Here is a 16604-nt window from a genome sequence, read left to right on the forward strand (position 1 = left end):
CATTAACAGTGTTTTTGTATTGGTCATCTACTGGAGCACAGCTAGAGTAGATAGCACTTATGCTTATATCTACGTTGGAATCTCTGCGGCAAGTGGATATATGCGGACTCTTCCGACTGAATAGTTCAGCCGACATGCATTAATGAGGCCCATCGCTTTCCATCTGAACAGATAGGTCGAATAAAGCACGTCCGCCACGCCCCTATCCCAGCGTAAGCTCGCGTTACCTGGACGTCGTCGACGCGTCTTCCGACGCGTGTGACGGTCCCGGAACACTCGCTGCCCATGAGAACGTGGAAGTCCAGGTTGAGGATGATGCCCAGGCGCAGGTAGTTGTCGGTGAAGTTGAGGCCACAGTGGGAGACGCGCACCTCCACGTGATCCTCTGGCAGCTCCACCGGCAGCGGAGCGTCCTCAACCTACAGTTGCAGACCGGGGAGAGGTGTTACGCTGTGCTACTGGCACCAGCTGCCTTACCTTCGGTGCCAGGGATATCCTGTTAATTGCACCATGTGAAATTTGCGCCCAGGAAAGATAGAGGAAATTTCCACTAAGAACAGCCCCTACGTAAAGATAACACAAAAGTAGAGCCTTTAATTTATAATCAAAACGTCCTGGGTCCTAGATTCGAATCCAGCCACTGCTTTAATATTTAATGAAAGCACTCAGTGTAAGGAGTAGCCTACGTTCCGCCAGAGGCATTGCTAAAGACGGCGGAGGAGTGGATAGAGTTTAAGGGCAACCCCTTGTCCTTAGGATGAGAAAATGCTCCTAAAAAGCGGAAGATTCAGCAACGATCAAGTGCATAAGCATGCAGAAGGAAATGGAAATCACTGCGCAGCGTTGCTCAAAAATAATAATAAAATTTTTTATATGATTCAAATGGTTCAAATGGCTGAGCACTATGGGACTTAACATCTATGGTCATCAGTCCTCTAGAACTTAGAACTACTTAAACCTAACTAACCTAAGGACAGCACACAACACTCAGCCATCACGAGGCAGAGAAAATCCCTGACCCCGCCGGCAATCGAACCCGGGAACCAGGGCGTGGGAAGCGAGAACGCTACCGCACGACCACGAGATACGGGCTGATTTTTATATTATTATTGGTTAGATGAAATATGAATTCAGATGGAATGTCAATATATTCTATTTCTGCTAGTAAAAATGACGTAAGAAAAGGTTGACTTTTATAAGTACTTATTGAGAACACTACTGAAAGTTTCTTGCTTTGCTGTATACAATACTATTGACACGGTAAAATATGTCACAGAGAAATTTTACTCCGTTTTCTAAATTAGCTGAAGTCTGCCTTCCAGCGTTAACGTTACATCAGACAGTCGAGTGCGTTGGTAGACGACTATGTTTGGAGGCCAATGACCAATATGAACACTAGATCGCGTGTTCCAGCAACTTCTCTTCGAAGGCACCCTGAATATTACGACTTAAAAGGTGCATAATAGGAGCACATAACAAGAGTAGCAAAGATATGTATCTTCAAATGTAACACTGCTGCTTAACATCAAATTAACACAATTATTCATCAGAAGCTTATAAATTACACAAGTGACACACAGCTTATAGGGGGGGGGCGAGATAGAGAGATAGAGAGATAGAGAGATAGAGAGATAGAGAGATAGAGAGATAGAGAGATAGAGAGATAGAGAGATAGAGAGATAGAGAGATAGAGAGATAGAGAGATAGAGAGATAGAGAGATAGAGAGATAGAGAGATAGAGAGATAGAGAGATAGAGAGATAGAGAGATAGAGAGATAGAGAGATAGAGAGATAGAGAGATAGAGAGATAGAGAGATAGAGAGATAGAGAGATAGAGAGATAGAGAGATAGAGAGATAGAGAGATAGAGAGATAGAGAGATAGAGAGATAGAGAGATAGAGAGATAGAGAGATAGAGAGATAGAGAGATAGAGAGATAGAGAGATAGAGAGATAGAGAGATAGAGAGATAGAGAGATAGAGAGATAGAGAGATAGAGAGATAGAGAGATAGAGAGATAGAGAGATAGAGAGATAGAGAGATAGAGAGATAGAGAGATAGAGAGATAGAGAGATAGAGAGATAGAGAGATAGAGAGATAGAGAGATAGAGAGATAGAGAGATAGAGAGATAGAGAGATAGAGAGATAGAGAGATAGAGAGATAGAGAGATAGAGAGATAGAGAGATAGAGAGATAGAGAGATAGAGAGATAGAGAGATAGAGAGATAGAGAGATAGAGAGATAGAGAGATAGAGAGATAGAGAGATAGAGAGATAGAGAGATAGAGAGATAGAGAGATAGAGAGATAGAGAGATAGAGAGATAGAGAGATAGAGAGATAGAGAGATAGAGAGATAGAGAGATAGAGAGATAGAGAGATAGAGAGATAGAGAGATAGAGAGATAGAGAGATAGAGAGATAGAGAGATAGAGAGATAGAGAGATAGAGAGATAGAGAGATAGAGAGATAGAGAGATAGAGAGATAGAGAGATAGAGAGATAGAGAGATAGAGAGATAGAGAGATAGAGAGATAGAGAGATAGAGAGATAGAGAGATAGAGAGATAGAGAGATAGAGAGATAGAGAGATAGAGAGATAGAGAGATAGAGAGATAGAGAGATAGAGAGATAGAGAGATAGAGAGATAGAGAGATAGAGAGATAGAGAGATAGAGAGATAGAGAGATAGAGAGATAGAGAGATAGAGAGATAGAGAGATAGAGAGATAGAGAGATAGAGAGATAGAGAGATAGAGAGATAGAGAGATAGAGAGATAGAGAGATAGAGAGATAGAGAGATAGAGAGATAGAGAGATAGAGAGATAGAGAGATAGAGAGATAGAGAGATAGAGAGATAGAGAGATAGAGAGATAGAGAGATAGAGAGATAGAGAGATAGAGAGATAGAGAGATAGAGAGATAGAGAGATAGAGAGATAGAGAGATAGAGAGATAGAGAGATAGAGAGATAGAGAGATAGAGAGATAGAGAGATAGAGAGATAGAGAGATAGAGAGATAGAGAGATAGAGAGATAGAGAGATAGAGAGATAGAGAGATAGAGAGATAGAGAGATAGAGAGATAGAGAGATAGAGAGATAGAGAGATAGAGAGATAGAGAGATAGAGAGATAGAGAGATAGAGAGATAGAGAGATAGAGAGATAGAGAGATAGAGAGATAGAGAGATAGAGAGATAGAGAGATAGAGAGATAGAGAGATAGAGAGATAGAGAGATAGAGAGATAGAGAGATAGAGAGATAGAGAGATAGAGAGATAGAGAGATAGAGAGATAGAGAGATAGAGAGATAGAGAGATAGAGAGATAGAGAGATAGAGAGATAGAGAGATAGAGAGATAGAGAGATAGAGAGATAGAGAGATAGAGAGATAGAGAGATAGAGAGATAGAGAGATAGAGAGATAGAGAGATAGAGAGATAGAGAGATAGAGAGATAGAGAGATAGAGAGATAGAGAGATAGAGAGATAGAGAGATAGAGAGATAGAGAGATAGAGAGATAGAGAGATAGAGAGATAGAGAGATAGAGAGATAGAGAGATAGAGAGATAGAGAGATAGAGAGATAGAGAGATAGAGAGATAGAGAGATAGAGAGATAGAGAGATAGAGAGATAGAGAGATAGAGAGATAGAGAGATAGAGAGATAGAGAGATAGAGAGATAGAGAGATAGAGAGATAGAGAGATAGAGAGATAGAGAGATAGAGAGATAGAGAGATAGAGAGATAGAGAGATAGAGAGATAGAGAGATAGAGAGATAGAGAGATAGAGAGATAGAGAGATAGAGAGATAGAGAGATAGAGAGATAGAGAGATAGAGAGATAGAGAGATAGAGAGATAGAGAGATAGAGAGATAGAGAGATAGAGAGATAGAGAGATAGAGAGATAGAGAGATAGAGAGATAGAGAGATAGAGAGATAGAGAGATAGAGAGATAGAGAGATAGAGAGATAGAGAGATAGAGAGATAGAGAGATAGAGAGATAGAGAGATAGAGAGATAGAGAGATAGAGAGATAGAGAGATAGAGAGATAGAGAGATAGAGAGATAGAGAGATAGAGAGATAGAGAGATAGAGAGATAGAGAGATAGAGAGATAGAGAGATAGAGAGATAGAGAGATAGAGAGATAGAGAGATAGAGAGATAGAGAGATAGAGAGATAGAGAGATAGAGAGATAGAGAGATAGAGAGATAGAGAGATAGAGAGATAGAGAGATAGAGAGATAGAGAGATAGAGAGATAGAGAGATAGAGAGATAGAGAGATAGAGAGATAGAGAGATAGAGAGATAGAGAGATAGAGAGATAGAGAGATAGAGAGATAGAGAGATAGAGAGATAGAGAGATAGAGAGATAGAGAGATAGAGAGATAGAGAGATAGAGAGATAGAGAGATAGAGAGATAGAGAGATAGAGAGATAGAGAGATAGAGAGATAGAGAGATAGAGAGATAGAGAGATAGAGAGATAGAGAGATAGAGAGATAGAGAGATAGAGAGATAGAGAGATAGAGAGATAGAGAGATAGAGAGATAGAGAGATAGAGAGATAGAGAGATAGAGAGATAGAGAGATAGAGAGATAGAGAGATAGAGAGATAGAGAGATAGAGAGATAGAGAGATAGAGAGATAGAGAGATAGAGAGATAGAGAGATAGAGAGATAGAGAGATAGAGAGATAGAGAGATAGAGAGATAGAGAGATAGAGAGATAGAGAGATAGAGAGATAGAGAGATAGAGAGATAGAGAGATAGAGAGATAGAGAGATAGAGAGATAGAGAGATAGAGAGATAGAGAGATAGAGAGATAGAGAGATAGAGAGATAGAGAGATAGAGAGATAGAGAGATAGAGAGATAGAGAGATAGAGAGATAGAGAGATAGAGAGATAGAGAGATAGAGAGATAGAGAGATAGAGAGATAGAGAGATAGAGAGATAGAGAGATAGAGAGATAGAGAGATAGAGAGATAGAGAGATAGAGAGATAGAGAGATAGAGAGATAGAGAGATAGAGAGATAGAGAGATAGAGAGATAGAGAGATAGAGAGATAGAGAGATAGAGAGATAGAGAGATAGAGAGATAGAGAGATAGAGAGATAGAGAGATAGAGAGATAGAGAGATAGAGAGATAGAGAGATAGAGAGATAGAGAGATAGAGAGATAGAGAGATAGAGAGATAGAGAGATAGAGAGATAGAGAGATAGAGAGATAGAGAGATAGAGAGATAGAGAGATAGAGAGATAGAGAGATAGAGAGATAGAGAGATAGAGAGATAGAGAGATAGAGAGATAGAGAGATAGAGAGATAGAGAGATAGAGAGATAGAGAGATAGAGAGATAGAGAGATAGAGAGATAGAGAGATAGAGAGATAGAGAGATAGAGAGATAGAGAGATAGAGAGATAGAGAGATAGAGAGATAGAGAGATAGAGAGATAGAGAGATAGAGAGATAGAGAGATAGAGAGATAGAGAGATAGAGAGATAGAGAGATAGAGAGATAGAGAGATAGAGAGATAGAGAGATAGAGAGATAGAGAGATAGAGAGATAGAGAGATAGAGAGATAGAGAGATAGAGAGATAGAGAGATAGAGAGATAGAGAGATAGAGAGATAGAGAGATAGAGAGATAGAGAGATAGAGAGATAGAGAGATAGAGAGATAGAGAGATAGAGAGATAGAGAGATAGAGAGATAGAGAGATAGAGAGATAGAGAGATAGAGAGATAGAGAGATAGAGAGATAGAGAGATAGAGAGATAGAGAGATAGAGAGATAGAGAGATAGAGAGATAGAGAGATAGAGAGATAGAGAGATAGAGAGATAGAGAGATAGAGAGATAGAGAGATAGAGAGATAGAGAGATAGAGAGATAGAGAGATAGAGAGATAGAGAGATAGAGAGATAGAGAGATAGAGAGATAGAGAGATAGAGAGATAGAGAGATAGAGAGATAGAGAGATAGAGAGATAGAGAGATAGAGAGATAGAGAGATAGAGAGATAGAGAGATAGAGAGATAGAGAGATAGAGAGATAGAGAGATAGAGAGATAGAGAGATAGAGAGATAGAGAGATAGAGAGATAGAGAGATAGAGAGATAGAGAGATAGAGAGATAGAGAGATAGAGAGATAGAGAGATAGAGAGATAGAGAGATAGAGAGATAGAGAGATAGAGAGATAGAGAGATAGAGAGATAGAGAGATAGAGAGATAGAGAGATAGAGAGATAGAGAGATAGAGAGATAGAGAGATAGAGAGATAGAGAGATAGAGAGATAGAGAGATAGAGAGATAGAGAGATAGAGAGATAGAGAGATAGAGAGATAGAGAGATAGAGAGATAGAGAGATAGAGAGATAGAGAGATAGAGAGATAGAGAGATAGAGAGATAGAGAGATAGAGAGATAGAGAGATAGAGAGATAGAGAGATAGAGAGATAGAGAGATAGAGAGATAGAGAGATAGAGAGATAGAGAGATAGAGAGATAGAGAGATAGAGAGATAGAGAGATAGAGAGATAGAGAGATAGAGAGATAGAGAGATAGAGAGATAGAGAGATAGAGAGATAGAGAGATAGAGAGATAGAGAGATAGAGAGATAGAGAGATAGAGAGATAGAGAGATAGAGAGATAGAGAGATAGAGAGATAGAGAGATAGAGAGATAGAGAGATAGAGAGATAGAGAGATAGAGAGATAGAGAGATAGAGAGATAGAGAGATAGAGAGATAGAGAGATAGAGAGATAGAGAGATAGAGAGATAGAGAGATAGAGAGATAGAGAGATAGAGAGATAGAGAGATAGAGAGATAGAGAGATAGAGAGATAGAGAGATAGAGAGATAGAGAGATAGAGAGATAGAGAGATAGAGAGATAGAGAGATAGAGAGATAGAGAGATAGAGAGATAGAGAGATAGAGAGATAGAGAGATAGAGAGATAGAGAGATAGAGAGATAGAGAGATAGAGAGATAGAGAGATAGAGAGATAGAGAGATAGAGAGATAGAGAGATAGAGAGATAGAGAGATAGAGAGATAGAGAGATAGAGAGATAGAGAGATAGAGAGATAGAGAGATAGAGAGATAGAGAGATAGAGAGATAGAGAGATAGAGAGATAGAGAGATAGAGAGATAGAGAGATAGAGAGATAGAGAGATAGAGAGATAGAGAGATAGAGAGATAGAGAGATAGAGAGATAGAGAGATAGAGAGATAGAGAGATAGAGAGATAGAGAGATAGAGAGATAGAGAGATAGAGAGATAGAGAGATAGAGAGATAGAGAGATAGAGAGATAGAGAGATAGAGAGATAGAGAGATAGAGAGATAGAGAGATAGAGAGATAGAGAGATAGAGAGATAGAGAGATAGAGAGATAGAGAGATAGAGAGATAGAGAAAGAAAGAGAGTTACAGCGAACAGTTCAATGATATGTTTGTTCTCAGAGTCTACGATAAATTGACGCCAACAACAACAGCTCAGGAACAACAGCTCAGGTACACGTGCCGTAGTGGTTTTTAAGGTGGTTTTCCATCTACCTCGCGAATGCGGACTGGTTCCCTTTATTCCACCTCAGTTACACAATGTCGGCGATTGCTGCTTAAGCACCATAATTACTCTACCATGCAAATATAGTGTGCGACCTCCCCGGGGGGGGGGGGGGGGAGGGGGGGGGAGTTACGGAAGATTATGGTCGGTTCGTAGTGCGAACGAGAGCGGAGAAAAACCTAACGAGTTCTGCAGTACATTGCAGTTAGTAAAACAGAGTACACAATTCAAAAATCATTAGAGGCACAGGTATATTTGGAAAAGGCGCCGCAAGCGATAAGATTGCCACTGGATTACATTACGGACAGAGATTTTAAGATCCGATAATGGATTGTACGACGCACCCAGCAGTAGATATAGACCTTTGTCACTAATCACTAATGATGAGTACACTGATGTTCAAAAAATTCGTCTGGGGGATCAGTGTACTAAGACGTGTGATACTGACTTACTGAGGAATGATGAGACGCGTTTGAAGTTTTACAAAGCTATAAATAATGCGCTAATGAATACCACACTACGCAGCTCATTTGAAAATGAATGGACAGCGCCGAAAGGGCCAATCACAAAAGTTGGACAGAAACACCGGTTAAAGAAAGTATCTACGAAAGATCCTTGCGTAGAGGAAGAAAACTTTAAATGCTGGACGAGAGAAACAAGGTCAACCGATGTTCAATAAGTGACAGGAATACAGAAATGTAAACCACTCAGGAATAAAGTAAATGTGAGTGTATGGAAGCACAGGTGAAATGCGTAAAGGAAAAACACGAAGTAATCGACAGATAAATGGTCGTTGGACCGAAACAGTATACAGAAAATTCAAAAAACTTTCATTGAAATTTAAAGCTACGTTGATGATGATTGGTTTGTGGGGCGCTCAACTACGCGGTCATCAGCGACCGTACTAAGTCCCAATTTGGACACAGCACAATTTTTTTATGATGAAATAATGAGGAAAACACTAACACAATCTCCGGACAGAGAAAGTCCCCAACCCGGCCGGGAATCTTACCCGGGACCCCGTGATCCCGATTCAACAACGCTAGCCACTAGATAAACCTACGGTGTCGACATTAAGAGCGCAATGAGAACCCAGTGGTACGCGCGTAGGAGAGAGCTGGTAGGTAAAATAGGTTGAAGACATCTACGGGGGAAAGAGGTTTAACAGATCTTTGAAAGAGACTGAATAAGGCAAAAGGCAGAGATAACACTTTCGAAACTCCCGATATTATTGGTGACGTGGCAGCCGAGCGACTATTTAGTTTAACGTGTAGGACCTATGAGTCAGAAAACTTTCTCAAAACTATCATCCGCATAGTACAGAGCATCTCAAGAACAAGTAAGTATCGCACTATCAGGTTAAAATCTCATGCATCCAAGTTTCTGACAAGAATAATGTGCTGAAGAACGGGAGCTGGCCGCTAGGCGCTTCAGTTCGGAACCGCGCGACCGCTACGGTCGCAGTTTCGAATCCTGCCTCGGGCATGGATCTGTGTGATGTCCTTAGGTTAGTTAGGTTTAAGTAGTTCTCAGTTCTAGGGGACTGATGAGCTCAGATGTTAAGTCCCGTAGTGCTCAGAGCATTTTTGATTTTAAGAACGGGAAAGAAAATTGTGATTATCAGTTTCCGTAATCTGCCAGGAAGTTTCAGTTTCCCTTTTGCTTTCGGAAAGCTAAGGGCGCCAGAAAGGAAAATCTGATGTTGCGATTGACAATGGAAATAAATCTTATGATAAATTAAGAGCAAAAATGTATGCATATAAAGTTGGTAACAAAATAGAGAAAAATCTGAAGGAGTTAAGAAATATGTAGTTAATCACAGATTAAGTTTACAAGATTACAAAGTTTAACAATAGAGAACTGTACAGAAGAATTAATTTGATTCGAAGTGAGAAACAGGAAGTCTTCACAGTTGAGATAAACAAGAAAGCTTTGAGTCCACATAACAAGAGATGTTTCTTGGAAAATGGAGTAGATACATTACCATATGGACATTACAAGTTATAAATTTCTGTATAAATGGAGATTATAATCAAGAAGCTCAATGGAGTGTCTCTTGAGAGATTAAAAATAGATGAGCTAGATGTTTTGTATGTTACTGGCTGTGAATATTTAAATACTAGATTTGGAGAAAAAATTTGTATGGAGCTTAATAATGATTTTAAAATTCCTGTACCAAATAGATATTCCATATCAATTGATGGTTGGGATTTTTAAATAATTGGAGAAAGGCAAATGAAACAAATATAAAGGAATGAATAAACTTAAAAATAGTGCATTTCATGATATACAGTTCTGTGTGAATTCCTATTAAATTTTGTAAATATTTTAAATAATCTACCTTCGTTAACTGATACATTATTTTTTTTCTTTCTTACGTTCACCTTTTATAGAATGGGGTGTACATTTTTCTTACGTTCACATTTTACAAGAAAATAAACTTAGAAATCGGTTGGTTAAGGAAAAAATGAGGTAAATTGCTAAAATCGGTAGTGTTATTCAAAAAATTAGGTATTGAGCTGAAGCTTAGAAATCGGTTCGAATGATTTAAATAGACTGAATTTAACAAATCGTTTAAATTAGTAAGAAATTGCGGTATTGCACTAGTGGGTGGTCTTGTGGTCTAGAACATACAAAAACCATCTACTGTATTACAAGTTATTAAATGTGAATGAATTTTCGCGGGCGGAAATGCCACGCTTATTAAAATTTGCCGTGGCCGAATGGAACGTTCCGTCCTCATCTGCAGAGATCCTGTGGAGGGGTTTTTGCAGCTTCTATGAACGTCTGGTGTCTCACTACTGACTGCTCAGAGGTGTACCATCAATGCGTTTTCAAAACTTTTAATAAGTTTGACATTTCCATCCGCGAGAGTTTACATTTTACGATTATACGCCTCTGCGAGAAGACTTCAAGAGCTGAGTGACGCTGGAAGACCTCCAGAGGAAGCTTTTGTGTGCTCTCCCCTCACACCTACGTGTCGTTGCAGAGCAGTCGTTATTCCGAAGTTTCTGGGCTACTCGAACCTGCTAAGCTGCCACGGATTTTCAAATAGACGGAGGCGGAGTTAGCACGAAAGCGCGTTCTGCGCACGTCAGAACTTGGCAGCCACAGCACTAAGTAGTCTGTTTTAGATTGCTACCCACTAATAAATTCTGTGTTGGTGACAGGGATAAAATTGATAGACTGTTGCATGGTGTTATAAGGGAAGCGAATGTTGGTAATTTCCAGTGTGATCAGACGACACACTATTTAGCCGTTTCACGCACTGTTGTGAATATTAATTACACCGGGTGATCAAAAAGTCAGTATAAATTTGAAAACTTATAAACCACGAAATAATGTAGATAGAGAGGTAAAAATTGACAAGTGCTTGGAATGACATGGGGTTTTATTAGAACCAAAAAAGAAAGTTCACAAAATGTCCGACAGATGGCGCTGGACAGCAAAACGTCAGTGACTGCGCATGACAATCGTGTTACAGAATCGCATCATCCCCAGCCTGGCTGATAAACACCTGCTGGAACCTACGATGTTTATGCAGGATGGCGCTCCACCCCATATTGCTAGACGCGTGAAAGATCTCTTGCGCGCGTCGTTTGGTGATAATCGTGTGCTCAGCAGCCACTTTCGTCATGCTTGGCCTCCCAGGTCCCCAGACCTCAGTCCATGTGATTATTGGCTTTGGGGTTACCTGAAGTCGCATGTGTATCGTGATCGACCGACATCTCTAGGCAAGTCAAAGACAACATCCGACGCCAATGCCTCACCATAACTCCGGACATGGTTTACAGTGCTGTTCACAACATTATTCGTCGACTACATGGTGGACATATTGAGCATTTCCTGTAAAGAACATAATATTTGTTTTGTCTTACTTTGTTATAATAATTATTGCTACTCTGATCAGATAAAGCGCCATCTGCCGGAAATTTTTGAACGTTTGTATTTTTTGGTTCTAATAAAACCCCATGTTATTCCAAGCATGTGTGTCAATTTGTACCCCTCTATCTACATTATTCCGTGATTTATTCAGTTTTCAAATTTATACTGACTTCTTAATCACCCGGTATGATGACGATAGGTCGTTGCTTGCCAGTGATAGGAATTTTGCCGTTAACTTATTGAGCCTACGGAGGAAATTTTAGCCTGTGTACGAAGCAGGCTTTCACAGTACGTACGTATTGATATGTGCAGAAATCAGTATGTAAGTGAAAGAGGACAGTACTAGCCACATGAACCTGAACTACTATATTGGGTCATAACGTTTGAACCAATAATCTGACTCGTATGCCGATTTGGGAGAGGATAACACACATTGACAAACAAATAATGCGAAATGAAACCATCTGTCAAAAGGTCAATGACAGGTTCTTTTAACGAATCTGAAAGCAATATTTTATCTGCAGATTCTAAAAATGACCCGATACAATTTTGGTCCTACGTAAAATCTATGAACGCTACAAATAATTCAGTAACTTCTCCTGCAGACAGTACGGGTAATGTAACAGATGATAAACAGAAGACCGAAATTCTGAACCTAGCTTTCAAAAACTCGAATACGGTGGAGGACTGCAGCACCATTCCCCCATTAAACTACGGAACAAACGCAAGGATAGCTGACATATCGTTTAGAGTACCTGGGATTGTAAAACAGTTAAGATCCTTAGACGCCAGGAAGGTACCTGGCCCATACGGTATCCCCGTAAGATTTTATGCTGACTATGCTACAAATATAGAACCATTCTTATCTGTCAGATCACTGGAACAGCGGAAAGTTCCACGAGACTTGAAGAAGGCCCAGGTCATAGAAATTCATAAAAAGGGTAGAAAATCGGATGCACGTAACTACCGGCCAATTTCACTGACCAATTTGTTGTGGAATCATGGAACATTTTGTGCTCAGGACATAATGACCTTTCTAGACTCAGAGCAGCTCTCATCTGCAGAAACCATCACGGTTTTAGGAAACAGCGGTCATGCGAGACACAGCTGGCCCTCTGTGCATGATATACAACAGGCTCTAGATAGCGGCTCCCAGGTTGATGCCATTTTCCTCGAATTTCGGAAGGTGTTCTACTCAGTTCCGCACTGTCGCTTGCTCCCAAAAATTGCGCATTTACGAACTCTCCGATGACATAAGCGGTTGGATAGAAAGTTTTCGAACAGACAGAGAGCAGTACGTCGTTGTCAATGGGGAGACTGGAAGAGAAACAAGCGTAACACCAGGTGTGCCCCAGGGCAGCGTAATAGGTCCCCCGCTTTTTACGATTTAGAGAAGCGATCTGGTTGATGGTATTGACAGCGGCGTTACTGTTTGCCGATGATGCTTTAGTCGGCAAGAAAGTAGTATCGCACGAAAGATTTGAACAAATCAATGAGAATTTGCAGAAAATAAATGCGTGGTGTAATAACTGGCAGTTATCTCTCAATATTAGTAAGTGTAACCTACTGCGTATAACAAAGCGAAAATCCCCATTAATGTAGGAGTACAAAATAGATACTTGACGGATTTACTGCTTGCAAAGACTGGGCATTTAAGTGTGACTGTTCGAAATTATCTCAGATGGAACGATCAAATTACACAAGAAACGGGTAAAGCGAACTCTAGATTGCGATTTATTGGTAGAATTCTGAAGCGATGCAGTCCTTAAACAAAGGAAATTGCTTACAATACTTTAGTTCGTCCAGTATTAGAGTATTGTTAGGCTGTATGGGACCCATACCAGTTGGATCTGATTCAAGCGATTGAGAAAGTCCAAAGAAGAGCAGCAAGATTCGTGACTTTTACATTTAGCCATCGCGAGAGCGTTCCAAATCTCACAAAGTTTGAAGTCGGACACAATTGCAGATAGACGACGCGCTAAACATAAGGGGCTGCTCACTAAATTCCAAAGTCTGATCTTCGACGAGGATGTAGAGCATATATTATTACCAGCAACTTTCAAATCGCGCAATCACCACCATTCAAAGATAAGGGAGAGCTCATACTGAGGTTTCAGACAGTCTTTTTTCCCTCGCGCGATACGCGAGTGGATGACGGAGGGCGAGGGAGGGGGGGGGGGGTGAATATGAATGGCGCCAATAATGCCCTCCGCCACACACCGCTTGGTGGCTAGCGAAGTATATGTGTAGATGTAAATGTAAATACATGCATACATACATACATAGTTCTTACAGCGAATGTTGGAAGTGCCCTCCATCAGCATTGATGAACAACTGTATTTGTTTCACTGTATGAAGATAGCAATCCTGGAAGGTGTTTCGCATATGATACGGGGATTTACATTAGCACATTATCTGCTGTTTTGCGTGTCGATGTTATCTGACATACGGAACCATATCTCATCTATAATCGATGTTATGGAGAGAACGTCTGGGTGTTGAGTAAGAAACCCCCGAAACCGTCGAGAGTAACGCATTCTTATCTCGTTATCTTTCTCTTGCATTGCTTGCATCATGTGCACTATTACGGCGACAATGGCGATTTATCAAAGCTCTGTCTCTTGTGTCATGAACCGACGGAACTGTTTCCTTTGACAGTTATGGAAGCTCTTCGAACATTACCAATAATATCGGGACTTATAGTCCTCCTTTATCACTGTCACTGTTTGGTACACCAGTTGTCTCCAACTTCCTTACAATCGAAAAAATTGTCTTTGTTGGAACATCGCGCACAATGATTCTCTCCGGAATGCCCATTGTGTTGTATCCAATACGAGTGCACATCCTTTCCCATTAAAAAGCCGCTCTCTAAGAGTGTACTGCATGTTCCTGCCAGCTAAAGACTGCTTACGAATCAATTTGCTCGTGACTGTCACGCAGCCTTAACTACACTCAGACTTCACAAACCGCCACCGACGAGGCTAACCCGCTTCACATTGGACGGTGCTTCCGCGAATAGAGGTGGAGGGGCAGGGAAGAACGGAAGGGATGCGATCTGCGAGTGCGTGGCAGCAGAGGGCCTTCAGACAAAGTCCACGTTGCCGAACTGTGCTGCTGCGAACACCACTCAGGTACCTTCGCCTACGATACACCATCGTATTATACGCTCAAATCTATCACGGGAATAATAAATTTTAAAATCCATTTCTACCAGTCGTCGTGAGAGAAATCTTACTTCAGATCTTGACGACGTTGCGTCCACTGGTCCACAGCTTTAGTCTACGTGACGTCGGAAGGCGAGAACTACTGACACAGCTTTCTGAAGGGGCCAAGTACAATTTTCTCAAAATGACTTGCCTAATGAGAAGGTAATTGAAACTGCCTGCTATAATTCTATTTATACCGATTTGGACTGTTTCTTAAATAAAAACGTAATAAACAGCAAAATTAACTTTAACACCAACCAGAATCACATTTGCTCGACAACTGCTGCTACTTCACACAATATTTGCAAATTTGTATAAGGCGTGTGTGTGTAATTAAGTGTACTCAGTCTGCAGAAAAAAGACTTGTTGGTAGAAGAAACTAATGTAAAAGACTATTGTAAAAATGGTCGGCATGTTGTATTTTTCGCTGTCAGTGGACATTATGAGCGCAAATAAATCCGTTCGACACCACATTTATAATCCATTGAACAAACAACCAGTGAACCATCTTCTGTGAATAACTGAAGGGAAGGCTGCCCAATAACATCGAAAACCACCGGTATCTCGACAGGTAACCGTCCCTGTCATTCTAGTGTATTTCCAAATTCGTGCCGTGAAAATGACTGTTTTACCTGTGGAAATGGAGTTTTTAACGAATTTATACTGCCGCTTTCGCGCTAGTTATTAGAGCATACAACAAGCTGGAAAAAGTTTAACTTCTCCTTGGGCAATACACTAACGAGCCAAAACATTACAGCCACCTGCTTAACGGCTTGTTTGTCCGTCTTTGGAACGAAATACACCATCGATTCTGTGTATCAGTCATTCGACAGTTTGTAGATTTGTGCAGTTCTGTGCGTAGACATCTAATGCCACATGTGATTTAATTCGCGTAAGTAACGAGCTACTGATTTGCCTACTCGATGATGGCGCCAGATAGTGACCTAAATGAGTTGGTCGCCGAGACAGCAACGTGAGTTCGCTATAACGCTCCTCTAACCAATGAAGCACGGCTCTGACTCCGAGACACGGACAATTAGACTGCTGAAACGATGTCGTCGGGAAAGACGTCAAGCATGAAGGAATGTAGATGGTTCGCAGCTATCAGCTTGTCTTCGATTACTACCACAGGTCTTACGTAAACGCAGGAGAATGTCTATCGTAGTATAATACTGCTCCCACCAACTTGCGTTCATGGCGGGCTGCACGTTTCGAGCCGCCATTCACCTTTGACGACGTAGTGTAGCAAAAGTGTCATTTACTTCAAGGGCTGACACGTTTCGACTGACGACGGTCGAATTCCGATGTTCTCGTGCCCACTGCAATCTTAACTGACGATGTCGCTGGGTCGATGTGTAAAATTGTGGCGGTGGTCTGTGCGATGCTCCACGTGCCCTTTCAGCAGAGATACAACACATCATCTGCCCTACTTTACAGAGCCCCATATTCTATGAAGAGTCGCGGACGTCCAATAATTTGTCGTCTATTGGTAGTGTCATTCTCTTACCTCATTACATAGATGATCACGACAGTAGCACGTGAACATTCGACCAGCTTCGCTATTTTCGACAGTAACAGGCTCTGCGTAATAATAATCTGCTCTTTGTCAAAGGCATTTTTCTCAGTGAATTTACCTATTTGCAGCCCATATCTTCACTAGTGCGATCCCCCGTCCGTGTCTCCTCCGCTTACATGCTGCTGTCACCGCGTCACATGCCCACACTGTCACCAGGCGGTGGGCAGTGGTTGTAATGTCTTGGCTGGTCGGTTTATGTTGAATACTATAGTCTGAGTACTTCATCGGATACAAATTCCTAATCAATAAAGTCTAGGAAGTTCTCGAATACTACTTGTGCGATTGAAATGTTGACAACCATTTCCTAAACCATGGGTCTTTAAGAACTATTATTACTATACTTTGTTCCAAAATTTACATCGTTGTACCATCGTCACTGCTATCTGAGCGAGTCCGAACCATCTGACGAAGTTTACGATAA

General features: G+C 40.8%; 1 protein-coding gene across 1 annotated transcript in view; it reads right to left on the minus strand.

The window, feature by feature from the left end:
* Positions 1-227: 227 nt before the first annotated feature.
* LOC126330608 (phenolphthiocerol/phthiocerol polyketide synthase subunit C-like) overlaps positions 228-16604 on the minus strand; it is a gene marked incomplete at its 3' end in the record, with an annotated part of 40888 nt that continues 24511 nt past the window's right edge. The window contains exon 3 of the mRNA XM_049996372.1: positions 228-419. Within this exon, the coding sequence (XP_049852329.1) occupies positions 228-419 (192 nt within the window). The remainder of the gene's footprint in view (positions 420-16604) is intronic.

This window comes from Schistocerca gregaria, unplaced genomic scaffold (assembly GCF_023897955.1).
Source record: "Schistocerca gregaria isolate iqSchGreg1 unplaced genomic scaffold, iqSchGreg1.2 ptg001311l, whole genome shotgun sequence".
Lineage (NCBI taxonomy): Eukaryota > Metazoa > Arthropoda > Insecta > Orthoptera > Acrididae > Schistocerca > Schistocerca gregaria.